Below are 25079 nucleotides of genomic sequence, written 5' to 3'. Positions count from 1 at the left end.
ATGTTGTTGCAAATCTTACTTATACATCAGAATGTTTCACCAATAGATCGAGGATCGTTTGACGTCATATCTCTGCAAGAATTAAAACAAATCAAGAACTTTGAAAATTAAGATTCTGCCCAAGAAAGAACAAACATCAGCGACATCAATCTTGCTTAATGGAAATACTGGAGAAATTAAAGTAACTTATAACCATAAAGCAGTTGAGGGTTTTATGGGCTCGAATTGTATAATTATATATGCTAGACTAAACCCCATCATAGGTAAATTTTGGTTGTAGATATATAGTGACTTTCCTAATTATGTAGTATCTACATACACTAAGTAGGCCTTCTGAACCATTAATTATGGGGACTTCCTGTTTGATATAATATTCAAGACAAGATATAATTAAACAAAATATGAAATACTCGATCACAAAAGTATTTTAACAGAAAGTCTGTATGATTGTTTAACGGATTACGGATATATACTCAAAACACTTATACAACACTATCATACATACAGTAATGCTCATGAATGTAACTCGTCTTGCCACATGAGCTAATTTCTTGGAATTAATCTTGTATTCAAACACTTATATAGAACTATATATAGAAGTTATAAGTAAAACACCACGTTTGTTTACTTAGGAGGCAAGATTTCAAAGTTAAATATATTAATTACTTATTCTGTTATTTGCTTCTAAGGTGTCATAAACACTACTGACTTAGTGACTTGGAAGAAGAAAAAATAGTTGTTCACTTGTACGTACGTACGTACAACTTATAATATATATATATATATAGATAAAGGATAGAATACGAAAATCCTTTATCGTACATTACGTACGCGAGGCTATGGAACGTTCGATCGATCTAGGGTTCTTCGATCAGAATAGCGAGTAACAACAACGGCGAGCCAGTCTTCGTCCACCACTGCTCCTAGGGGTGTGCATGGGTCGGTTTGGGGCGGATTTTGGCCAAACCCATAACCATAACCGATATAGCGGTTAATAGATAACCATAACCATAACCGACCCGTCATGGCGGTTTCGGTTAATCGGTTTTAACGGTTATAACGAGTCGGTTATGGGTAGGTTAACCGTGATTAAATAAACAATCCTTCCGTATGATTGTGAACACTGAATAGCCGCTAATTGCAATGTGGAATTCAAATATATTTTCTTTTTTAACTGAAATTTATGGAATATACATGACATATTGAATAATTGAATTGTAAATTTAGATCAACAATTATGGAACATAAGAATGAATATGGTAACCAATATCACCATTATTATTATTATTGGACAAAATCCTAGTAGGTGTGGAGAATTTTTTCTGTAACGGACTAATGACAATAAGTCTAAAAGTTACAAAAATGGGGCCGTTCGGTTATGGCGGGTTTGGAATTAACATTAACCAAAACCGACCCACATTTGGCGGTTTTCAAAAATTCATTAAACCGACCCATCGGTTATATCGGTTATCGTTTAAAATTGGTTCAATTATGTCGGTTATGGTTCGGTTTGCGGTTATGACGGTTAATTTGCTCCTGCTCTGATCGATTCTGTCCACCTTCACCATGGCCGTTCAACAATCCGTCACCATCCAACGAGTCTGTCCACCGTCCACCATCCAATGATTCCGTCCACCACCGTACACCATCTTCCTCTTTCACTACTTGTTCACAGGTTAGTTGATCAAATTGATCAATTAAAATTGAAATTGATGAACTAATTGATCAATTAAACTTTGAAATTGGTCCAATTAATCATCAATTTGAAGTTTCAGTTGATCAATTTTGAGTTTTGAGTGATGAGTTTTAACTGAACGTTTAAAGTTTTAAGCCTGAACGTATTTGAACGTTGAAGTTTTTTTTTGTTAGAACTTCTAAAGTTTTTGTATTGAACAAACTTGAACGTATTAGAACGTTTAAAGATATGCTTTTTTGGACAGAACGTTTAAAGGTCTTCAGTTTTGTTTCAGAACGTTTAAACGTAATATTTTGAACCCTAATAAGAGCTCGATTGAGTGCATTATTTCTGCAATTCCATAATCGATTGATAAATCTAAATGCTTCTACACATCAATTCGATTGATTAAATCATAATTTTTTGATCAATTTTGAAGATTTCTTGATGTTCAACGTCGTTCGATTTTGATTTGGTTTTTGACTGTAGAGATTTCATACTTTAAGCTGTGATTAGAGTTTAGAAATTGGATTAGATTGAGTGACGAGTTCCGAATTTGGATCAGGCTCGATTTGTAATCGACGAATTTTGATCGCGAACTACTGTTGGGTTATTTACGAAATTGCCACCGCGCGTTTTTTAATCTAACGCTCTGGAAAGTCGCGTACCTAATGTATGATAAGCCGTTATTGTACGTTAACCCACCCCTTTGTACACTTGTACGTACGTACGTACAACTTATATATATATATATATATATATACACACTAGTTTTTATCCCCCGTATTTCGAGGGTCGTTTTATATTATTTGTTTTTATTATCTATCTATTTTTTAAATTTTATTTTTTTTATTGTATGAAAGTTAATAATATATTTATGGTTTGATATTAAATTGTTTCACAAATAAATGAGATGTTATAACCCGATTTAAAAGATATATGAGTTTGATGGGACCCAATGCCCATTTATTTTTTTTACTATAAAATTGGTTTTTTTAATTATAAATAACATATATCTTTTTTTAAATAAATCAGATATTAGTTTTTAGTATATGACTACTTTATAGGATTTTTGTATCAAATATTTGGTGAGATTAGTTTTTAATTTAATGAGATTTTATAACCCATTTAATTAAGAGTCTCCATTTAAAAATCAAGCAAATCTGGTGACTCCAAAAAAAAGGGGGAGCGACTACATCGCGACACGTAGAATTTTTATGTTTTCGTTTATATATATTATAGATATATATATATAAAAGTGTTTAAATAAAAAACAATTGTTTTGTGAGACGTGTGAGAATGCTTTAAAATAAAGTACACCACATAAATAGGACACTATAACGTGTAAATAGGAAACTATAAAACTTTTAGAAACTACCAATCTCAACCACTAGATCATAGATCCAAGGGTGTACATTAGCTATTGTTTTTTACATTAAGCCTACCATATATATATATATATATATAGAGAGAGAGAGAGAGAGAGAGAGAGAGAGAGAGCTTCTTGGACTTGCCTGTTACTGTATTTTTGTTGAAAAGTATAAAGAAAACAGGCTTCTCCGGTGAGAGATAAGACAATTCCCTCACTAAGTAAAAACATATGCCAAAGCTGTCAAAAGAAACAACATTAATTAATCATCAGCAAATAACAGTAAACCTGCATCATTCTAAGATTCTGAATCAATAAAGCAACTAATGTTCGTGTCCCATGCATGAGTGTGGGAGTGAAAAAGCTTTGGTGGAATATATATACTTACCCGCTAAAACATACAAGTACAAGTATCCAAAGAACAGCACTTGTCCAGCTTGATTCCTTATATGCTATCCACACCTTAAATCAATAAACACTAGAAATTAATTAGTTAAATCAGCAAAAACTTGTGAATGGTAGGTAACATACAGAGAAAACCACAATGTGGACGTAGATATCAACCAGCACTGTTATTATGCACCTGTGAGAATTTATTAATATTAAATTCACACACGCACAAAAAAATAATAATAATGAAGATTAAATTGTAAATAAAAAAATGTTGTTTTACTTAAAAAAAAACTTAGGAAACGAAAAGAAGTTTACGGTGTGAGCACTTGCGCGTAGAACGGAAATCCAAGAACGGAATACGTATAAATTATTAGCCCCAGTACGCAGCAACCTATTGCAATCACAATTACTTTTGCCATAATTACGTCACACGTGTCATATTGACATCCCTAACAGATATATATAAATAAACTTGACACATTATTTGATGAGACTTCTGATTACATAAAACTAAGAGAAAATATTTATGAAAAGAGTATATGTCCTTTATTCTTACCGGTTTTGACGTCGAACCAACACAAAATATATTGGATCTTTTAAAGATTCTTCAGATGACAACTTGAACAGCAGTCAAACAATGTATCCACAGGTAGCAAAACTATAAAGAGAAAAAAAATGAAATAAAACACTTATACTTATATACTTTGAAACATGTCACACTGCTCGATCATAAGTTAAAATAAGATTACCTTACAGAACAAAATACCGCAATCATATAAACAACTCTCTTGATCCAGCTGGATTCCTTGTAGAAAAACCAAGCCTAAAAAAATGTACAACCAGATTTAAGTACAAATTATTTGACTCTTTCCCGGGAGAAAGCATAACAACCTCACATACACACACACACACACACACACACACATAGAGGTAAGATCCTGTACAAATATAATTAACTTACAAAACATAAAAATAACTAGTATAATTAAAGTTTTAAACTAGAGTAATTATTTTATAAAAAATAAAATAGTGTAATAATAATTACTCAAGTTATTTGTACGTTTCTCACGATAAAAGTCATTTGTATTTGATCTATACACTATATATATATACCTATATATATACCTACATATATATATATATATAAGGATGGTTCAGGAGAGAAATGATATTACTGCGAGAAATACGGAAAATGAATATGAGCCACTAGTTTTGTTTAAGGTTTTAAATGCTAAAAAAATAAATAAAGAAAGTGTAAATGCATTCTCTTTCTGCAATTAATTGAACTAATAAACCATAATAGTCATCTATTTAATTAATATAACTAATCAAAGTATTATACTTGAAAAATATTAAGAACTCATTAATTTTTTATAACTTATTTTTTGTTACTTGAATTTTTATCCTACACAAGTACAATTTATTTATACATTAAAATTTCTTTCTATCAAAAACCAATCTCTTCTAACTCAATATATTATATTAATATCCATCAACATGTACCTAAATTGTGATGAATAATACAAAAAACTATTTTACGTTTGCATTAGATATCAACAAAAAAGATACAACCTACATAAAAACATATAACCTACATTTGTTCTAAGAATAAGAAAACATATATCTACTCACGACAAACATATAACATACACACAAAATTCACTATCAATAAAATACAAACGCACACGAAGACATATAACCTACACACGAAAAACATAAAACCTACACACGAAAAATATATCTTACACAAATACAATTTATTCATACATTAAAATTTCTTTTTATTCAAAACCAATTTCTTCCAACTCAATATATCAATATCCATCAACACGTAGTTACATTGTGATACATAATACAAAAAAATAATATCTTAGACATGTTCGCATTAAATGTCAATAAAAAATATACAACATACACAAAAACATATAACTTACACTTGTTCTAAGAATAAGAAAATATATAACCTACATACGAAAAACATATAACCTATGTACGTGTAGGATATGTGTATATTTGTGTAGTTTATATAATTGTTGATGTCGAATTACATATGTAAGTTGTACGCTTTTTTGCATGTTGTACGTTTTTATTGCTCAAAACAAGTGTAGGTCGTATATTAATTGTTTATATTTAATGGACACATTTGTATGATATTTTTAAGGAAAATACCCAAATTGGCTACTCTCTTATATCGAGTCAACAAAATGTCAACCAACTAAAACAATTCCAAAAATGTCCAGCGTTCATGCCGTCGTCCCTATCATAAGCTCTATTACACGAACGCTTTATTTAATCCAATTGATAAACTCTACCTCTCCACTTTTACTTTAGATCCGACAGTATAAGTTATTAAACATAAGGTTCTGACGGTATTGCAGTGAATTGTCACCGTCGGGACCGACTATTAGCGTCGATGTTCACGTCGAAACCAAGCTTAAACATTTCGGCGGCAGCGGCGAAGTTTTAAAACATTCCGGCAGCATCGACAAAGTTTTTAAACATTCTGACAGCATTAACAGATCCTGACTTCGTGTGTACCCGGCAGTATCACGGACCGCAAAAGCTGTTCCGGTTCACGGAGATGCTTTACGATTTTCCCCTAATCTCGAACTACCGGAACAACTTACCGGTGCTCATCCGACCTTTCATGTTTCAAACCTTAAAAAGTGCTTAGTAGAGGGAAATCTCCATATACCTCTCGACGAAGTACATGTCGATGAAACAATGATCATGGTTGAACGACCTGTTGAAATCATGGATCGCAATGAAAAGAAAACCAAACGAAGTTGCATCCGGTTAGTTATAGTCTGGTGGGAATCACGGCGTGGCGCATAATTCACTCGAGAACGAGAATACACTATGAAAGAGAAGTATCCACATTTTTTTACAACAGTTTCATCTTACTTTCGGGACGAAGTTCCTTAAAGTAGGGGATACTGTGACATTCGTCAATTTCGGGTCATCTTGTATTTGTTTTTATTATGAAAACCGACCCGTTTGTATCCCGAACCTTTAAATAATATAAAAATGATGAAATTTAGGCTACATATTTGTTTTATGGTTATTGGATCTCAAAAACACCTTTTACAACCCTTAGAATGCCCCTAAAATGCTCAAAACGAATTTTAGGGACTAAAACTGCCAAAGTTAAAAAATCAGATTTTCCCTCCGTGACACTTAGCGCCGCGCTAAAGAGCTCTACAACAGCAGTAGCGATTTTTGTTGTTTTGTGTTTGTTTGACTCCTTTTTCTCCACCAATTTGCATGCAAACACTTGAATTAAACCCCATGCAAGACCCATTCAACTTACCTTATAAATACAAGCCTATTCCTTTCATTTTCCCCTGCTCATTTCATCAAATCTCTCTCTCAATCTAAGATTCCTAAGGTTATTATTCAAGTTCTTGGCAGCTTGACTTTCCAAAGTCAAACTGAGTTTAATCTTACATTCTAACTAACTTCTTAGTAATTAAAGCTTGTTGTTGCAACATATATATAATATAGTTTTCCTTCGGGTTTCACTTCTCTGGTCTCAGTCGGTGAAGTGTCGGGCTTATAAGGCAAGGCTACATGAAAGATTATTGCAATCCTTGATTATACTATATTCCGTCTTAATGCTTATTAATCTTGTAGTTACTATTTATTTCAGTTTCTAATTCATATTTATTGAGTTCCATGGTATTGGGTATGTGGTGACTAGCCTCAGTTTCATCCTGAGTTGAGAACCGAACCGAAACCAAACTTTCATGTAAAAGCTTTATTATTAACATTTTGAATGTAAAACTTAAGTATTATTATTTATAAGTTATTTTTACAAGTTCTATGGTATTTGGGCATGTGGTAACCATCTTCGGTCTTATTACGAGTCAAGGACCGAACCGAAACCGAACTGAACCGAGTTTACTCGCTTAGGACACACAAGTGTGTTTTGGGCCACCGAAACTCATCTTTTTCTTCAAGATTATTTTTTAAACTCATTTTAAATTATTTACTCAACATACTTGCATGTCAGAATCCAACTTGATCTTATAACAAGTTGGGACCGATAAAATCGAATTCTCACTTAACGGACATTAAGGTTCTTCACAATATAACTATATACTTAGTTAAATTGTTTTGGATTTTATTGAGCTATCACATAGAATTTATCACTTTGGAAAGTTGACTTTGAGTTTTGTTAATTATCAAGTCTCGAACCGACAAATCCGAACACTCGTTTAAAACCTCATTTTTGTATTTATATAACAAAGGGTCTTGCAATAGTGCATTATAACCCACATAGTTACTTAACATAGGTTGAGGAATACTAATGAATAGAATACCAAGACCCGGTTTCGGGTAAACTTATTTTTCAAGAAACATTTCTTTAATTTCTCAAATATTTACATTTTAAACCCTAAACCTTATTTATTTACTTTACTTGTCATATATTTTACTTTAAACCCTTCCAAAACTATCTACTAACTCAAGACCATTTAATCTAGGTCTTTCTCATTAAACCGATCGCTCTGATTATTCACGAAACAACCCTTCAAGTTACTTAGTTAATGTGAGTACTTTTTCATCCCCTGTTTTCCATCTTACGTTTGGGGGTGACATTGCATACTTATTCAAATTCAAATAATTTGTACTTTGTGTCTCAAACCACAAACTCTTTAGTATATGTCACTTAAATAAATGCTCGATTTGGTGTTGTACGCTTTATATGATTACATGCTATGTGTTTATTGCTTTAGGTGGGTTTGCCTTTATGAAACTATTAAGTATGATCATACGCTCCCCTAACTATTTTAGCTTAATTGCTAGTAGCATAGGGAAATTATTATCCGAGTATATTTGGTTGTTACCATATAGAAATGTGTCTCAAACTATTTACTATTTGCACATCTAAATTGTTGCTATTATTTATTGTTCCATATACGAGTTGTGGATTTCATCTATTATATACTTATTGTTTAAAACCATGAAAATTGTTCACCAACATTTGTGTTGACAAAGTTTATTTTATGCAATGTTACAGGTTTATTACTTGGTTGATTTGGAGACTTTAAGAACTATTATCTTGTGACCATTTAGGTTATTAGACATAAATGAACAATTTATTTGTTTGACTAACTATTCGGTTATTTGTATGAACAATGTTGTGTTATTTATGATATTATGAATTTAAATGAGTTGTTTAAATATTATCACTTAATAGTGTCGTTGTGCAATGGACAATCGGTCATGCACCGACGTTTCCGTCGCTTTTGGTCGGGGTGTGACAAGAATGGTAGTCCGACTTGGGAGCATACCGCTCATCACAGCCGGTTTTGTAACGAAGCCGGAAAAAAGTGCACGTGTATGTTTTTTACCGGTCGTCGTGCGGTTGTGAGAAACCGTCGTGCACGCTAGTATAGAGATGGACATTTAGGGAATTTTGAAAGAAGTAGGACAATGTCTTGACATGCAAGTGGTAAATGGACATTTTGGGGATTTCCCTTATTGTTTTTATTATTATTTATGGAGAGATCCACTCTAATTGGAACAAGTGATGATAGAAATACTTCCACCTAGAAAAGGTTTCCAACTGACCATTTGACAACAATATATTGACAGTCGTAATTGTTACAACACATATATTATACTATGTTGTTAATTTATACAATATCTATAGTTCTATACTTAATAAATTTTGTTAGAAAACTACAAGTGTGGATAAAATACTAATAATTGAAAGATATAAAAGACAAGTTTGGAGGTGAGAAAGAACAAAAAGTGGAGTGAAAAAATAATGGTTTTGTAACTTATCAACTAAAAAAAATATATTATGTTTTAATATTTATTGTTAAAAAAACACGTTGATATATGCTAATAAAATGAGTGGAAAGAATTTTTTTTAAATATATAAAATAGTATTATATGAATAAACTATATTTTTGTTAGATAAAATGAAGGTGTAAATAAAAAATAAAACTAAATTAGTGTTTTTATCTTTTTAATTATTATAGTTAAATTAGTTAAATATATTAATTAGAGAAAGATTTATTATGGTTATATTGGTTGTAATAATTGAAGAGAGAGCGCGCATTTATTATTGTATTTACATCTTTCTTATTTATTTTTAAATATTTAAAACCTAAAATAAAACTAGTGGCTCATATTCATTTTCGCAATAATATCATTTTTCTCCTGAACTTAAGCATATATGTGTGTATACACACACACACACACACACATATATAGGGGGAGGTTAACGTACAATAATCAGTTATCGTACATTAGGTATGCGAGCTTTTTGAACGTCGATGTTAATTTCACGCGGTGGCAGTTTCGTAAATAACCCAAACAGTAGTTCGCGTTCAAATTCATCGATTTAAAATCGATTCCGATCCAAATTCTGAACTCCTTAATCTATCTCATTCAATTTCTAAACTCTAATCACAACTTATAGTATGAAATCTCAAAGTCAAAAACCAAAATTGAAATAGAACGTCACTGAACATTAAAAATCTTCAAATTGATAAAAAATTGATGATTTAATCAATCGAATTGATGTGTAAGAGGCTTTAGAATCATCAATCAATTATGAAAATACAAATTAACACGCTTAATTGAGCTATGATAAGGGTTCATGTTTAAACGTTCTGCTCAAAGTTTAAACGCTCTGACCAAAATGAACACCAAAATGATGATTTAATCAATCGAATTGATGTGTAGAAGTATTTAGATTCATCAATCGATTATGAAATTGCAGAAATAATGCACTCAATCGAGCTCTGATTAGGGTTCAAAATAATATGTTTAAACGTTCTGAAACAAAATTAAAGACCTATAAACATTCTGATACGTTCAATGAAGTTCTGGGTGTTCAAAAAAAATGAACATCTTTAAACGTTCTAATACTTTCAATGAAGTTCTGGGTGTTCAAAAAAATGAACATCTTTAAACGTTATAAGAAGTACTGGGTGTTCAAAAAAGTTTAGAAGTTCTGAACTTCTAAACTAACAAAAATAAAAAATTAAAGTTCAAAACTTCTAAACAGAAATTCTAGAACTAACAAAAATAATTAAACACCTGTAACATGAAACTGAACACTGAAATCACTTCATATAATCTCGTAATCATCAAACAATTATCAATCGACCGTCAATTTGATCATCGATTCGATCATATGAACAAAATATGGAACATCTGCAACTGGGTTTCAGCTAATGGCATATTTCAATTCAAAATCAATTGAAGTGTGTGTTTGCAAATGACGCCGGTGACGATGGTTGAATCGATGCAACAGTTAATTAGGATGGAAACGATTTGAAATAATTTACAAATTTCCCACCGCGTGTTTTTTGAAATCTAGGGTTGATGGTGTCGCATACGTAATGTACGATAAACAATTTTCATATTTGATCCTTTATCCACACATATATATATATATATGATGTAGGGTAATACTTAAATATCAAAGAAAAATATTTTTAAGTCTTGTAAATGAATTTAACTTGCTCACCCCTATAGGAATTACAAATGCAAGAAGATCTGCAATCGTCACTTGTGTCCACCTGCAAGAAAGTCATATAGCACTCTATTTGTTATTTTGAAGGAAACCAATTCACATTAACAAATAGCAATGAAATATAATTTATATATATATATATATATATATGGAAGTGTTATCCTAAAAATAAGTAGTTTCTTAGGAAGACTTTGAATAAATCATAGCCATTGGATCATGTTAATCAATGGTTGATATTTAAAATTACCAATGACCGACATAGTTTCCTAGAATTGTTCTTTCACCATCATTTGTAATGCCAAATGTCAAAATTTTGTTGGTTCTTACAATTTTTAAGAAACCCCTTATTCTTATTGGAACCCTTTTCTATATATATACTTAACTATACACCCTAAGAGGGAACTCGATCAAGCTGACAACTATGTCGTCTACATCCTTCTTCGATGCGGTTACTACTCTCCATGTTATAACATGTACGTATATGATTAATAGGTTTATCATATTATCATATTTTCCATAATCACCATGAGAAATTGATCAACAACGGAAGAACAAACTTTTTAAATAAACTGTTATATTAGTAAGACATAAATATTAATAATAAGATGGAGAGATGTATAATACGGTGTATAAGTTTGTAAATTACAATGCACTTAGGCCGAAACAAGATGAGACGGCATCCTTTACTAGTGTGTAAGCAAGCGCAGATGCTATTATACAGATCAGTACAATGAACAAGCTCTTCAATGCTACTAACGCCGATGACGACGTTGTTGTCATTTTGCTTCGAGTGTGTGGGAAAATCAAAATAGGGTGGTGGTGATATATTTATAATGTCCTTTAAACCACATATGCTTTTTAACAGTTATAATGTCTTTGGAATACGTTAGGTTAAAGTTAGTTAGCTCAATGGTTATGAACTGCAAAAATATACATTTAAAAAAAAAAATCCAAAAAAAGCAATAAAAACAAACTAGTCAAAGTAAACACGCAAAGGCGGCACCTCTTTTTTGAAACGGAAAGGCACACTAAAATGTTAGGTTCGTAGGCCTTGTTTGGGCTCCAAACTTTGGTTTACTGGCCGATATTAATCTCAACTTAAGACAAACACTACATTAAGGTGCTGTTTGTTTTTGCAGACATAAACTGTCTGCAAGCTGATTTCATCTGTTTTCATGTCTGCAACTGAAGATGTGGTCTGAAGATCTGCAAGCTGAAAATATAAGACTGTTTGTTTTTATAAGCTGATACTGTCTGCATAACTGTCAAACTTATCTCACAAGATAGAAGTCATTTATTCAAGTTACATCTAGTTTTTAGTCTTTGCTTGCCATGCCGATTTGGTTTTGGTGGGTGGTGGAAGGTGGTGGTGGTGGATGGTGGTAGTGGCGGCGGACGGTGGGTAGTGGCGGTGGATGGTGGTGGTGGACAATGGGTGGTGGTGATGGATGGTTTTGGTTGGTGGTGGACGGTGGTGGTGATGGATGGTGGTGGTGGTGGGTGATGGATGGTGGTGGTGGCGGTGATGGATGGTGGTGGTGGTGATGGATGGTGGGTGGTGGACGGTGGTGGTGATGGATGGTGGTGGTGGTGGCGGACGGTGGTGGTGATGGATGGTGGGTGGTGGACGGTGGTGGTGATGGATGGTGGGTGGTGGACGGTGGTGGTGGCGGTGATGGATGGTGGTGGTGGTGGGTGATGGATGGTGGTGGTGGCGGTGATGGATGGTGGTGGTGGTGGCGGACGGTGGTGGTGATGGATGGTGGGTGGTGGACGGTGGTGGTGATGGATGGTGGGTGGTGGACGGCGGTGGTGGCGGTGGATGGTGGTGGACGGTGGCGGCGGGGTACGGGGGTGGTGGTGGCGGCGTACGGTGGGTGGTGGTGTTGGCGGACGGTGGTAGGAGCAGTGGATGAGAGGGTGGCTGCAAAGGGAGAAGAGTAGGGTTTTTTTGTGAAGATGTTTTAAGCAAGATTTCCTTGCTTTTCTTTTAAGATGAAAGAAGATAACTTCAGATCTGTTTTAAGAAAAAAAACAAACAGTCTTCAAGGGTAATGTCTGCGCGCCTGCAGACATTAGCTCCCTTGAAGATGTTTGAAGAAAAAACAAACACCCCCTAATAATCCCAATTTCACTTTGTTGGCCTCCACTGAGCTTTTTCTTAATGGGAACTAACCCGGTTAGTTTTAGAGTAAAATATGTTGTTTCTTCAAGTTGACAGAGACAAATGAAAAATGTAATTTAACTTAAAAACTCACTACCAGTGCTGTCGCCAGCACCACAGACGCTGCCAGCACCAACACTGCTGCCACCACCACCAACACCGCCGCCACCTCCAGCACTGCCACCCCCAGCTGTTTATGAAGGGCGGGTTGAAAATGGGATATTAGAATTTAATCCAAACTTTGGTCTTTTGGCCGACAATTAATTATTATATAAATGTCCAAACCCTCCCTTCATAAACAAGTGGTGGCGGCGGATGTTTCTGGGGGAGGTGGTCACGGTGGTGGTGATGTCGGCAGCGGCGGCGGTCGCGATGATGGTGGTGGTGGCGGCGATGACTGTGGTTGTGAGTTTTTAAGTTAAATTACATTTTTCATTTTGTCTTCCTCAACTTGGAGAAATGATATATTTTGCTCTAAACTAACCATGTTAGTTCCCGCTAAGAAAATGCTCGGTAGAGGCCAAAAAAGTGAAAGTTGGGATTAATGTAGGGAATATTTTAAGTTGGGATTAATATTAGCTAATAGATCATATTTGGATTACTAAAATCTAATATCCTTTTTAATCATTGTCACTCAATAAAAAAATAGAGCTAATTGTTGGAAACTCTCACTATTTGATGGTTATTAGCGGTGCCATCTGGCGGTTATTAAGAGTTTTTTTATCAAAATGAGGGATAGAGAAAAACTATTTACCAATATAGGTGATTTTGAAAGTATTTACTAAAATGGGTAATTTAATTATTTTTTTATTAGATTTTAATTATAAAAATATAAAAATACAATCATTTTCCAGTTTTGTTTCTTTCTTCCCCACCTCTCCAACCATAACTTCACGCCGGCAAACATGTCCGGTTACAGCCAGTCCCTCGCCGGCCACCGTTTCCGATGACAAGAACGGAATTGAAGATGAAGACAAGATCTTCTACCTCTACCACCAAACCCTCTGTCCATCTCTGTTCGGAGGCGAGCTTCACAACAACCAAACCGCTGCCGCCCTATTTGTTAGCCGGAAAACGCAAAACCCATCACAGGCCAAAAACGCCCGAAAAACGATATCTAAAACCTGTATATCGACCTACACCATCTCCATTGTCTCCCTCTCTCTCTCTCCGACTTTGGGACGACCTGAACCATCACCATCTCACGAGTGATGACGATGGAAGTGATGCACGATGATGATGGCGTCCGGCCGGACGGAAGCCAGATGGTGACGAAAATGAGCTGTAGATGTTGATAGTTAGGTCTGCTAAAAGTAATTAAAATATAGTAGATAAGATTCATATATAAATATACGTACATATACTAACTGATTAAAACTGGGTCTTGGTATTCAAGAAAAGGAGATAAAAAACCTATTTTGATAAATACTTTCAAAAAAACCAACATTGGTAAATAAATTATCACCAGCATCCATTTTGATAAAAAAACTCCTGTTATTAATGGGAGGTGTTGACAAATGTAGGTGGGACGTTGCATTGCATGCGTGTTCAAATTAGTCGAATAAGTGAGGATACAAATGACTTAGTCAAAAGGAAGCTTGGGGTGGTCTTTTTATTTTAGTTTGTAAATGGATATCAGCCATCGGATAACATAACTTTTAATCTGAGCCTTACAATATCATAGAAAAACAGTTATCTTTTCATCACGTGTTCATACTTCTGGGAGGTTACCGGCGGTTTACCATCCTCCCACGTCGCCCTCTTTCATCGGATTTGTTAACACTGATATATTCTACGCTCCCCTCAATCACCACTACGACCAAAGGAATCAACCATCGGTGGTTGTAATTGCAGTTTCTTCAATTGTTTCGGGTAATTGAGCCCTAATTTCTATGTTAGGCTGGATGGAGGAACAGTGTATCTCTTAATGGTAGGCTTCCTTATGTTTCTAATCGTCCAACAATCATCTTCGGTGCTGATGTTACCCATCCCTCAAAGGGAGACGACTCCACCCCTTCTATTGCTGCCTTATGTTACATTTCTATCATCTTATTTTATGTCTCAAATTTGACCCATTTGACTAAAAAAGATTATATGTTTTGACCTTCTTTTAACAGGTGGTTGCTTCCATGGATTGGCCACAAGTCAGTCACAAAGTACAAAGCTTTGGTGTCTGCTTAGCCACACAGGCAGGAGATTATTCAGGATATGCACACCGTAACTACTGATTCACAAAGGGGTGTTGTTAATGGAGAGATGATTAGGCAAGTGTTTACTACTTTTATAAAAAAAGGTATTTCTTTTGTATTCAATTAAGTTTAGAATAATGATTTTTTGGTGATCTCCTTCAAAAAGTCAACTGGACATAAACCACACAGGATTATTACGAGACGTATATATGCAATCAGATTGTATATTTTGATTTCATTTTATTAGTATAATTCGGTTTGATCATGAAAAATAGGTGAATCAACTGTTGGTGGCATTAGATACAGTCAAATACATAGACAAGCTAAACAACAGCATAACTGATGCCTGCCTGTTTCAATAGAGATGATTCGGTTATGCAACGACAACATCGAATACAAAGCGCCATTTTGCACTGCCATTGTTACTATTTTATATATCAAACTTAAATACCTCAAAAGACCATACAAGTTGAGATTATTAATGTTATTATATTTTTATTAGTATTACTGCCATTGTTACTATTTTATATTGTTATATATTATATAACCTGAATAGAGTGTAACCAACTCTAAGATCAATCTTGGTCGTTTAAGGTATATTAAATTTTGATTTGAGCACTTTAAAGTCGATCGCATCTTAACCCATGAAAAAAAATGTAATCTCTTTTGCGGTCTTAGTATAAGTTATCATTTGTTTCAAGTTTCTGTCTACTGTTGCTTATCAATTTGAGAATGCAGGTTTAACTCCAGCCGACTCAAAAAGTTCATGGACAACTCCTGAGACGAATGCCATAGAAGTTAGGTGTTTCATCTTGACTTATTTAATACAACAAAGTTGTTTTTGATAGATATTAACTATGACAGGATATGCTAGACAGTGTCCAACTGTTTAATTAGGGTAATTTCTTTCTTTCTTAATTAAGTTACTTGTAATTTATCAGGTCTCAAGTTATTATGCTGATTACGAATATAGAATTGGGTCTGCCTTTTAAAACTGTTGACTCACCTTTGTATTTCGTATATCTTAGTTAAAAATCATTTGTCTCATCCTGATTCTAATACAATTATTTGTAAAAATGTAGTTATTACATCTGATAATGATGTCCCACGGTCAATGAGTTATATTAATAGATAATCTTATTAATTTTGGTAAATGGTCAAACTCACCATTTTATAATGCAAAACGAAATAAATACTTATATTATTATGACATTCAAAAACCCGTCCATCAAAGTAATGCAGTTATCATATTCCTGCGTTGATATTTCCGTCCAACGAACGGGAAAAGGTGCAACGGTATTAAGTCTCGAAAGTTGTATGATACCATAACAATGAACCAAGATGTTGTATTAACTGATCGTGGAGTAAAGTTCGACATTACAAGCACTTAAGGTAGCTAATATTATGTATGAGTCATTTTTAGTAATATGTAGAATATATAAGTATAGTATTATAAATAAAAATAACATTGTCAGTATAGGGATGTTCATTACTTATTGTATGAATCACTTTTAGTAATATCATATGTATGTCACAACTAATATAAATTAAAAACCAAATTAATGTAGTCATCACATTCGAAAGTTGATATTTCTGTCCACCGGACGGGTCAACTACTAGTTCTTTTAGGTAGTGGTTTTGTATGCTGTAATTAGAGAGAAAATAAATTATTATTTTTTCATTGAAATGTTAAAAATTAAAAGTTTTGACTAAATTACTAATCTATTTTCAAAAACTATTTACAAACCATGCCTTTTAATTGTAGGGTTAATACCTTAAAAGACCAGCATATGTTCTTTACTTGTTTAGTATGCCATAAGTATGTTTGCTTTTAATGGTATTAACTATTAACCCTTTTATTGAAATCTTAATAGAGCTCTTATTGAGATTATTTTGTTTAATATTGTTACATTGGTACTTTCGTTTAAGTATTTTAGTTACTTACATTTTATAAACCTTGATCTCGTGGAAGAGTACTGCAGAACTTGAGAGTGAACCGGGCGTCCGGGCTTATTCCTGTCAAACAAGGAGGCAGTTTATATCTTTTGATTTGACCAAAATGCCCTTTTATGATGCATTAATTTTTATGTTTGTATATGTCAGCTGATTCTGTATCGATTGTCCCTTAAACAAGAAATTAGAGGTCGTGTTGTTTGTAGTGTCCCTGGAGCATGACAATGTGGTTAGAGATGCAGTTTATTGGGATTGAACTTTAGATTCTTAATTCATATATTTTTAATATTCTATTTCTCTTATAGATTGAACATCGTCTCTCTTCTTTGTTACCCGATGAGACCATTGTAAGTTTAACTGCTGGTTTTCCTAACGGTTAGTAGTGGTATATTTGTTTTTATTAATCCCTACTATCATTTTTGGTCGTTGTCGGTCCCAACTAAAGAATTGGCTACTGACAGTCTAATTTTTTAACGTATTTGTTTTCAACAGTCTGTGACTAACAGAATCCTAACGCCGTTAGTTACAGATCGTCGGAAAAAAATGTCTTTGACCGGAACATTTTCGTCCTCTAAACATCTTTATAACCTTGGATTGGACATTTAGAAATCTTTACTAGTAAAAGCCCCAACTGTCGAAGTTGTAGGAACCTAGAAACCATCGTCAGAATAGGTTGGTGGTGCTCAAATGGTGGTGGTTGGTTAGTGGTGAGTTAGTTGGTGATAGTGGCGGTGTTCAGGTGGTGTTAATGATTATAATAAACTTTTATGAAAGCATGCTGCTTTGTAGTTAGTTTGCATGTTCAACAACATTCCACATACTTTTACTGAAATAGCTTTCATCTCTTCGTGGTACTCTATTTTAGCGTAGCTCATGACTTAATCATTAGACCGTTGGCTTGTATTGACATGTTAATTGATTGCACTTACAAAACTCAGAAAACTTATTAACTGGACCAGCCATCACGCGCTAATGTGATAAACTACAGTCACTTTATCCGCTTACCGCTCCAGCGCATTCCCAAGTGGTTTCTCCACCAGTTTGGGCTGCTTTATCTAAAGAACTCTGGCACCATCGTTTAGGACACCCAGAGGCTTGTTTATTACATGGTCTTCGTATAATTAAAAACTATTCAATGTCGAAACATTAGCAATTTATCTTTTTGTGAGTTATTTGTGTTTGGGAAACAAGTTAAGCTGAAGGTTGGAAGTAAAAATATAAATAGGAGTAGATTTTCCTTCTTGTAATTAGCAGACTCTAATTTCTCGTATTGTGTTTCCAACTTTCAAAGTTTGTTATATACGTCTCATAACCTTTTCCTCTCGTAAAATCTTCCTAACGATAAGTTTCTTCTCGGATGGTTCCCGTGTTTTGTTAATCTTTAGTTCTTCTGAGTATCATAATATAAGGTTGGCACCTTTAGTTATACATTAAAATCAACAAAATAAAAACTCTAATGCATCAGACACTACCCATTATAGAATTACTCGGCACGTACATAGAATTCACGTTACAGTAGCGTAAGTTTTCAAAACAAAAACAAACCCATACACACCCTAAATTTTAAACCAACATCTCAAGTAAGACTTGAGAGTCCTCAACATCACAGAGCTCAATGCTGCTATTATTAAAAAGAAAAATGAAACGCCTACGTTGTTGCAAAGTGTACTTACACATCAGAATGCTTCACCAATAGAAGATCGTTTGACGTCGCATCTCTGCAAGAATAAAAAGAAATCAAGACCTTTGAAAATTAAGATTCTGCCCAAGAAAGAAACAAACATCAGCGACATCTATCTTGCTGGCTCGAATTGTATAACTATGCAACACTAAACCCCATCATAGGTAAATTTTGGTTGTAGATATATAGTGACTTTCCTGATGTATATACACTAAGCAGGCCTTCTTAGGATCTAGGATTTAGATTTAAGGCTACATAGTTTCCTAGATTGGCTCACATAGTTTATTAACTTCAAAGTTTATGTGCTTCTTACCATTCTTAGGAAACTTTTTATTTTAACCTTTTTCTATATATATAAATAGAATATCTTGGACTTGCCTGTTATTTTTGTTGAAAAGTATAAAGAAAACAGGCTGCTCCGGTGAGAGAGAGGACAATTCCCGCAATAAGTACAAACATATGCCAAAGCTGTCAAAAGAAACAGCATTAATCATCAGCAAATAACACTAAACATGTATCATTTTGAGGATCTGAATCTAATAAAGCAACTAATGGTCATGTCCCATGAGTGTGGGAGGGAAAAAGCTTTGGTGAGTCAGTTTGGATGAATATATATATATATATATATATACTTACCCACTAAAACATACAAGTCCAAGTATCCAAAGAACAGCACTTGTCCAACTTGATTCCTTATATGCTATCCACACCTTAAATCAATAAACACTTGTATAAGTACTAGAAATTATTAAATGTTTGGGATTGAGTTAGAAAACACCTTATTGGTTTATTGGCTTTTTCAAAAAGCCAATAAGTTAAATGGTGTCTAAAAGCCTCAAATCCTGGCTTTTTAAAATGGGTTTTTAAAAAAAAAAAAAACCAATAAACTCAATTCCAAACATAGCAAAAACTTGTGAATGGTAACATACAGAGAAAACTATAATGTGGACGTGGAAACAAACCAGCGCTGTTATCATGCACCTGTTAGAGTTTATTAATATTAAATTTACACACGCACAAGATAAAAATGTATTACTTTTTATATAAAAATAAGAAAAGAAAAGAAAAACTTAGGAACCGAAAAGAAGTTTACGGTGTGAGCACTTCCGCATAGAATGGAAATCCAAGAACGGAATACGCGTAAATTATTAGCCCAAGTAGGCAGCAACCTACTGCAGTCACAATTACTTTTGCTGTAATTATATGAGAAAACCGTGTCACACGTTCCATATTGACATGCCTAACAAATATATATAAATAAAATTAGAAGCATATACCTTCACACATTATTAACTTGACGAGACTTATGAGTTATGATAACATAAAACTAAGAGAAAATAATTATGAAAAGAGTATATGCTTTTAGGAGTGTGACTAATGTCCTTTATTCTTACCGGTTTTGACGTCGCACCAACACAAAATATATTGGATCTTTTAAAGATTCTTCAGGTGACAACTTGAACAACAGCCAAACAATGTATCCACACGTAACACAACTGTAAAAGATGTAAAAAAAATATCACAATCATAAAAACAACTCTCTTGATCCAGCTAGATTCCTTGTAAAAGAACCAAGCCTAAAAAGTATACAACCAGATTTGAATGCAAATTATTTGACTCGATCTTTTCGGGGAGACAATACATAACAACCTCACACACACACGCTAGACGGGTGCCCACGCGATACACCGGGTATTTGAATACTGACCATTGTAATCACCTAACAATTATGGGTGTTCATGGTTTCACGGGACATGAATTTCTCAGTCCCTTAGTATTTGAAATTACTAAAATAATGTGGTCAATTGTTTAAAATTATGTGTATCATTCCTTACAAATTCACTTTATATTTATTAATTAAATATCATTCATATCGGATTGCATGAATACGATGAGAAGGATAAGCATGCAATTTGGAATTCTGTTTGGTGTATATGATCGTCTGATTAAAGGGACATTTGGTTATTTTAGAAAATTGTGTATAAATATATAATGATTCATACAACCAATTAATTTAATCTCAATAATTGAATTATTATGTCGTACGCTTAAAAAATAAGCATGTTACTGTTTTTTGTATTAAATTATAGAAATGGAAATATAAATAATATTCTTGAAGTTTATTGAAAACCATAACTTTGAGTTGTGGTAATATTTGGAGGGCTTGTTTGTATCTTTTTGATAAAATATAGCTAGACATTGGACGTTTTTAACATTTTTTTTGTTATTATAATTGCATATTTGGGCTATACATTTATCTGTATATTATAATAGGCAACTTGGTATTGAACAAAATTTATATCGAAGCGTTAACAAAAATGAGCTTGTTGCAATGGTAAGCTCCTTTTTTTATTGCATAATATCTACTATTATAATATATGAAAAATGTTGGTTGTCCTACATTCCCATTAGTTGGTCCAATATTATGTCAAATGGCACTCCCATGGAATTTCTATTTAAATTTATTATATTAAAATAAAAATTTAATTTTTAAGATTTAAATAAAACATTCCCTATTATCCTATCAGTTATCACATCTATCTACTATTATTTCAAATTACGTCTTTAGTTTGCACACCAAATCCGGATCTTCAAATCGGTATGTTTCCAAACCCTAGATTGATTATATTGTTTTGCCAACCCTAAATAACGATTCTTGAAATCGTTATACAAATCCATATTCAAATCTATAATTTCAGATTGTATGCAAACCCTAATAGTTTTATAACCCATATCCCTATTTAAAATTGTTAATCATCTAATGAATAGGACGTCATCAACAAAGTACCAACCGTCGGATCCATAGTCTGTTCTAAAACAGTTTTTTGGAAGTGTATTAATCATAGATATTACTGGCAAATTTGGGGGTTTATTGTAGGTTCCCACATAATTTATAGGATGAGGATGGGGTTTCTGATGTAGAAGAAAAATAGTTTTAACATACAAGTTAAAAGATGTAGACAGACAAGTGTTATGGTTAATAACCTAACCCATTTGAACTTATTCTTTTTGACTTGACATGGTTTGACCCACTATGCAATGATCCGAGCCGTCTGTATTGTTTCTATTAAAGGCCGACATATGAATTTATTTGTTATTTTCTAAAACGCAGGCTCGTGAGTACATCGATGAAACAGAGGATTATGTGAATATCCAGCTGGACAACCAACGTAACGAGCTTATTCAACTGCAATTGACACAAAGATTACCTGGTAAAAATGTTATCGTTTTCTCTTATTATTTGTTTTAGGCTACTGTTAAGATATTACTGGCATTGTTGGATGAATTTAAAAACATAAGAATATGATGAATACAATAGCGAATAATCATATTCATATTTATGGATCTTTGAATTTTATTTAAAATTATGTACTTCTATTATTATTATTATTATTATTATTATTCAAAGTATGCTTTCCATTTTAATATATCTCTGAAATGATATCTATGTTAACTGTTTGACAGAAATGGAATATGGTGTCATGTGGATGCTGCATATGCAGGAAGTGCTTGTATTTTCCCTGAATATCGTCATCATTTGAATGGCATAGAAGAAGCCGATTCATTTAACATGAACTGCCATAAATGGTTTTCAACCAACTTTGATTGTTCAGCACTATGGATAAAGGTTTGTTTGGACATTATTTTTAATTTCATCTATCATTCTTATGTTATAAAACATATCATCATCATCTTATATAATGATCCGACCTTTTTCTCATTTAAACAGGACCGAAGTACCCTCATTCAATCTCTGTCAACAAATCCCGAGTATTTAAAAAATAAAGTAAGCATATCCATCCTATACATTAGCATAAAATTTTCTAAAAACTTATTTTATGTTGTTGTACATTAGGCTTCTCAAGGTAGTACAATTATAGATTACAAATATTGACAAATTCATCTTGGACGCAGATTTAGGTAAGAACTATTCATTATTCGGTTTTCATGTTAATGGTAAAATGGTAAAAGAGTATGTTTCATGTTAAGGGTAAACTCTGTAATTTTCATTTGTGTATTGTTTCGTAAATCTCTGAAACTATGGATAGTATTTGAATCACCAATTTTAGTTGACTACTAATATAGTAACTAAATATATATTAAACATGCTTTTAACTGTGTATATATAGGAGACGAAAAAATCTTTAATATAAAAATTTTGTTTTGACATCACATACCGTATGTTTTGAAGTTGTTTAGGTTGTCACTTGTGATGATTAATATTTTAAATAAAATATATATTTTGAATAAAATGTATATTTTATTCTGTTTCCAAATACAAAATAAGTCAAACCAATATATATATATATGGTGAATTCGAGTTGACTACTAATCTGATAATAATTTGAAATTTCGTTTCCATATAAGAAATAAGTCAACACAATAAAATTTCTTAGACAACCAGTTTTCGTCCATGGCCAGTTATATGTTGCACTGTCTAGAGTTACAACAAGAGAAGGGCTCAAAGTACTCATTTTTGATGAAGATGGTCAAGTTTCAAATAAGAGTGCACACGTTGTATATAAAGAGATTTTTAGAGATTTATGAGAGCTATGTCATGTAATTCTATTTGTCTTCATTGTAATGTATTAGATGTTTTGAGTGAATCTTTAGTTTCATTAACTTTTTTATAATATAATTTATCTAACCCGTGTATCACACGGGTACCTAACCTAGTATTTAAATATACAAAAGGAAAAAAAGTAAATAAAATTGCCAAGTAAAGTTTAAAGATGAAGGGGCATACGTGCATCTATTATTTAAATTAACAAAAGAGGATTAGGGGATAACGTTATGGTTTTATGGGTCTGGATCAAATACAAATGATATTAACGTTCTAAACGTGAGAATCAAGTAACAAGTAGGATAATTATGTAAATACATCATAGAGTAATTACATTATTACTCTATGATGTAATAATTACATCATAGAGTAATAATGTAATTACTCTATGATGTATTTACATAATTATCCTACTTGTTACTTGATTCTCACGTTTAGCATACTAATTTATTTTGTATGTTAACCTTCCCCATTATATTAAGTATTCTTAACAAAGAAATATTGACCATTAGTTATTAAGTTTAAATCTCATAATTTAGGTATTTTGGTAGTATAACCCATGGATTTACTTACCTAGAATGAATGAGAGAAGAGGTAAATATTCTGGATGGAAAAATTTGTCAAGAAAGAATATGGGTTTGACACATCATCACCAAGATTTTACTTTATTAGAAGAGTAGGATATATATATAGGGTTAGGATCAAATTCAAATAAAATTAACATACTAAACATACAAATAAATAGAGTAATTATTATTACATTGTAACTTTTGAACCATAGTAATTATTATTACACTATTTATCTTTTATAACATAAAAACTCCAGTTTAAAACTGTAATTACTCTAGTTACTTGTATGTTAATTTATTTGCAAAGGATCCCACCCCTATAAATATATATATATATATATGGTTTTGTTCAAATACAAATGAAATTAACGTGCTAATTGAGAAAATTAAGCAGAGTATTTATATATATACAAGTAAGTAATTACATAATTACTCTATGATGTAATTACATAATTACTTTACTTGATTCTCATAATTATCACGTTAATTTAATTTGTACGTTATCTTTCCCACACACACACATATATATACATATAACATACTGTTGGATTTTATGGTCGTTTCGGGTCAAGTCAACGCGACCGACCCGAATGTGACACGGACAGAGTTACACTGGGGGTGACGAGATAAAGGCCTATTAAAGGTTAATTAGGCCCGATACAATTGATAAGGTGGACAGGATATTGGACTAGGCTTTGTTTGTTAATTGGGCTTAAGCCCATATTGGTTTATCTAGATTAAACCCTAATACTAACACTATATATAAACAATAAGATGTTATTATTTGGTGTGAACCTTAACAACACAAACCCTAGCTGCCTACTCCTACTCCGACGCCGATTTCCGGCTAAACCCGGTTTTCGGCGAGCCTATTCCGGCCGCCGTACACCTATATCAAGCACCACCGATCATTATTCCACCAACACAAGCACCACCGCAACTCCTTTGAGCTCCGGTACTGTTGAATAAACCCTGGTTCGTTTTTCCGGCGACCTGGTTCATCTTCTCCGGCGAGATTGGTTTTCCG

The 25079-nt window shown here is 33.1% G+C and overlaps 1 protein-coding gene and 1 long non-coding RNA gene across 2 annotated transcripts; both read right to left on the bottom strand.

The window, feature by feature from the left end:
- Positions 1 to 1485: 1485 nt before the first annotated feature.
- LOC143585742 (uncharacterized) lies at positions 1486 to 20411 on the bottom strand. Its single transcript, XM_077067454.1, has 6 exons — positions 20314 to 20411; positions 20013 to 20159; positions 3576 to 3627; positions 3433 to 3506; positions 3190 to 3284; positions 1486 to 1661 (listed from the first exon to the last, which is right to left on the bottom strand). Exons 2-6 carry the CDS (start codon positions 20147 to 20149, stop codon positions 1486 to 1488), a joined length of 534 nt encoding a protein of 177 aa, XP_076923569.1. The 5' UTR covers positions 20150 to 20159; positions 20314 to 20411.
- Positions 3995 to 11729, bottom strand: LOC143585744 (uncharacterized). The gene is made up of 4 exons (XR_013144592.1): positions 11579 to 11729; positions 10927 to 10978; positions 4187 to 4260; positions 3995 to 4095 (listed from the first exon to the last, which is right to left on the bottom strand). It is a non-coding gene; the product is annotated as an uncharacterized LOC143585744 (long non-coding RNA).
- Positions 20412 to 25079: the final 4668 nt, after the last annotated feature.

This window comes from Bidens hawaiensis, unplaced genomic scaffold, assembly GCF_021521415.1.
Source record: "Bidens hawaiensis isolate Kalapana, Puna unplaced genomic scaffold, B.hawaiensis_p1.1 tig00034160_1, whole genome shotgun sequence".
In the NCBI taxonomy this organism is placed as follows: Eukaryota; Viridiplantae; Streptophyta; class Magnoliopsida; order Asterales; family Asteraceae; genus Bidens; species Bidens hawaiensis.
The sequence above is the reverse complement of the archived record's forward strand: the minus strand, read 5'-3'. Positions and strand labels throughout refer to the sequence as shown.

Bases quoted from the DNA above. Each gene is read 5' to 3' on its own strand.
- LOC143585742 (XM_077067454.1), bottom strand. From the start codon at position 20,149: ATGGAACGTGTGACACGGTTTTCTCATATAATTACAGCAAAAGTAATT. The intron at 3,628-20,012 runs GTAAACTTCTTT...AAATTCTCACAG, and splicing joins TATGCGGAAGTGCTCACACC to GTGCATAATAACAGTGCTGG. The intron at 3,507-3,575 runs GTATGTTACCTA...TATTGATTTAAG, and splicing joins TCCACATTGTGGTTTTCTCT to GTGTGGATAGCATATAAGGA.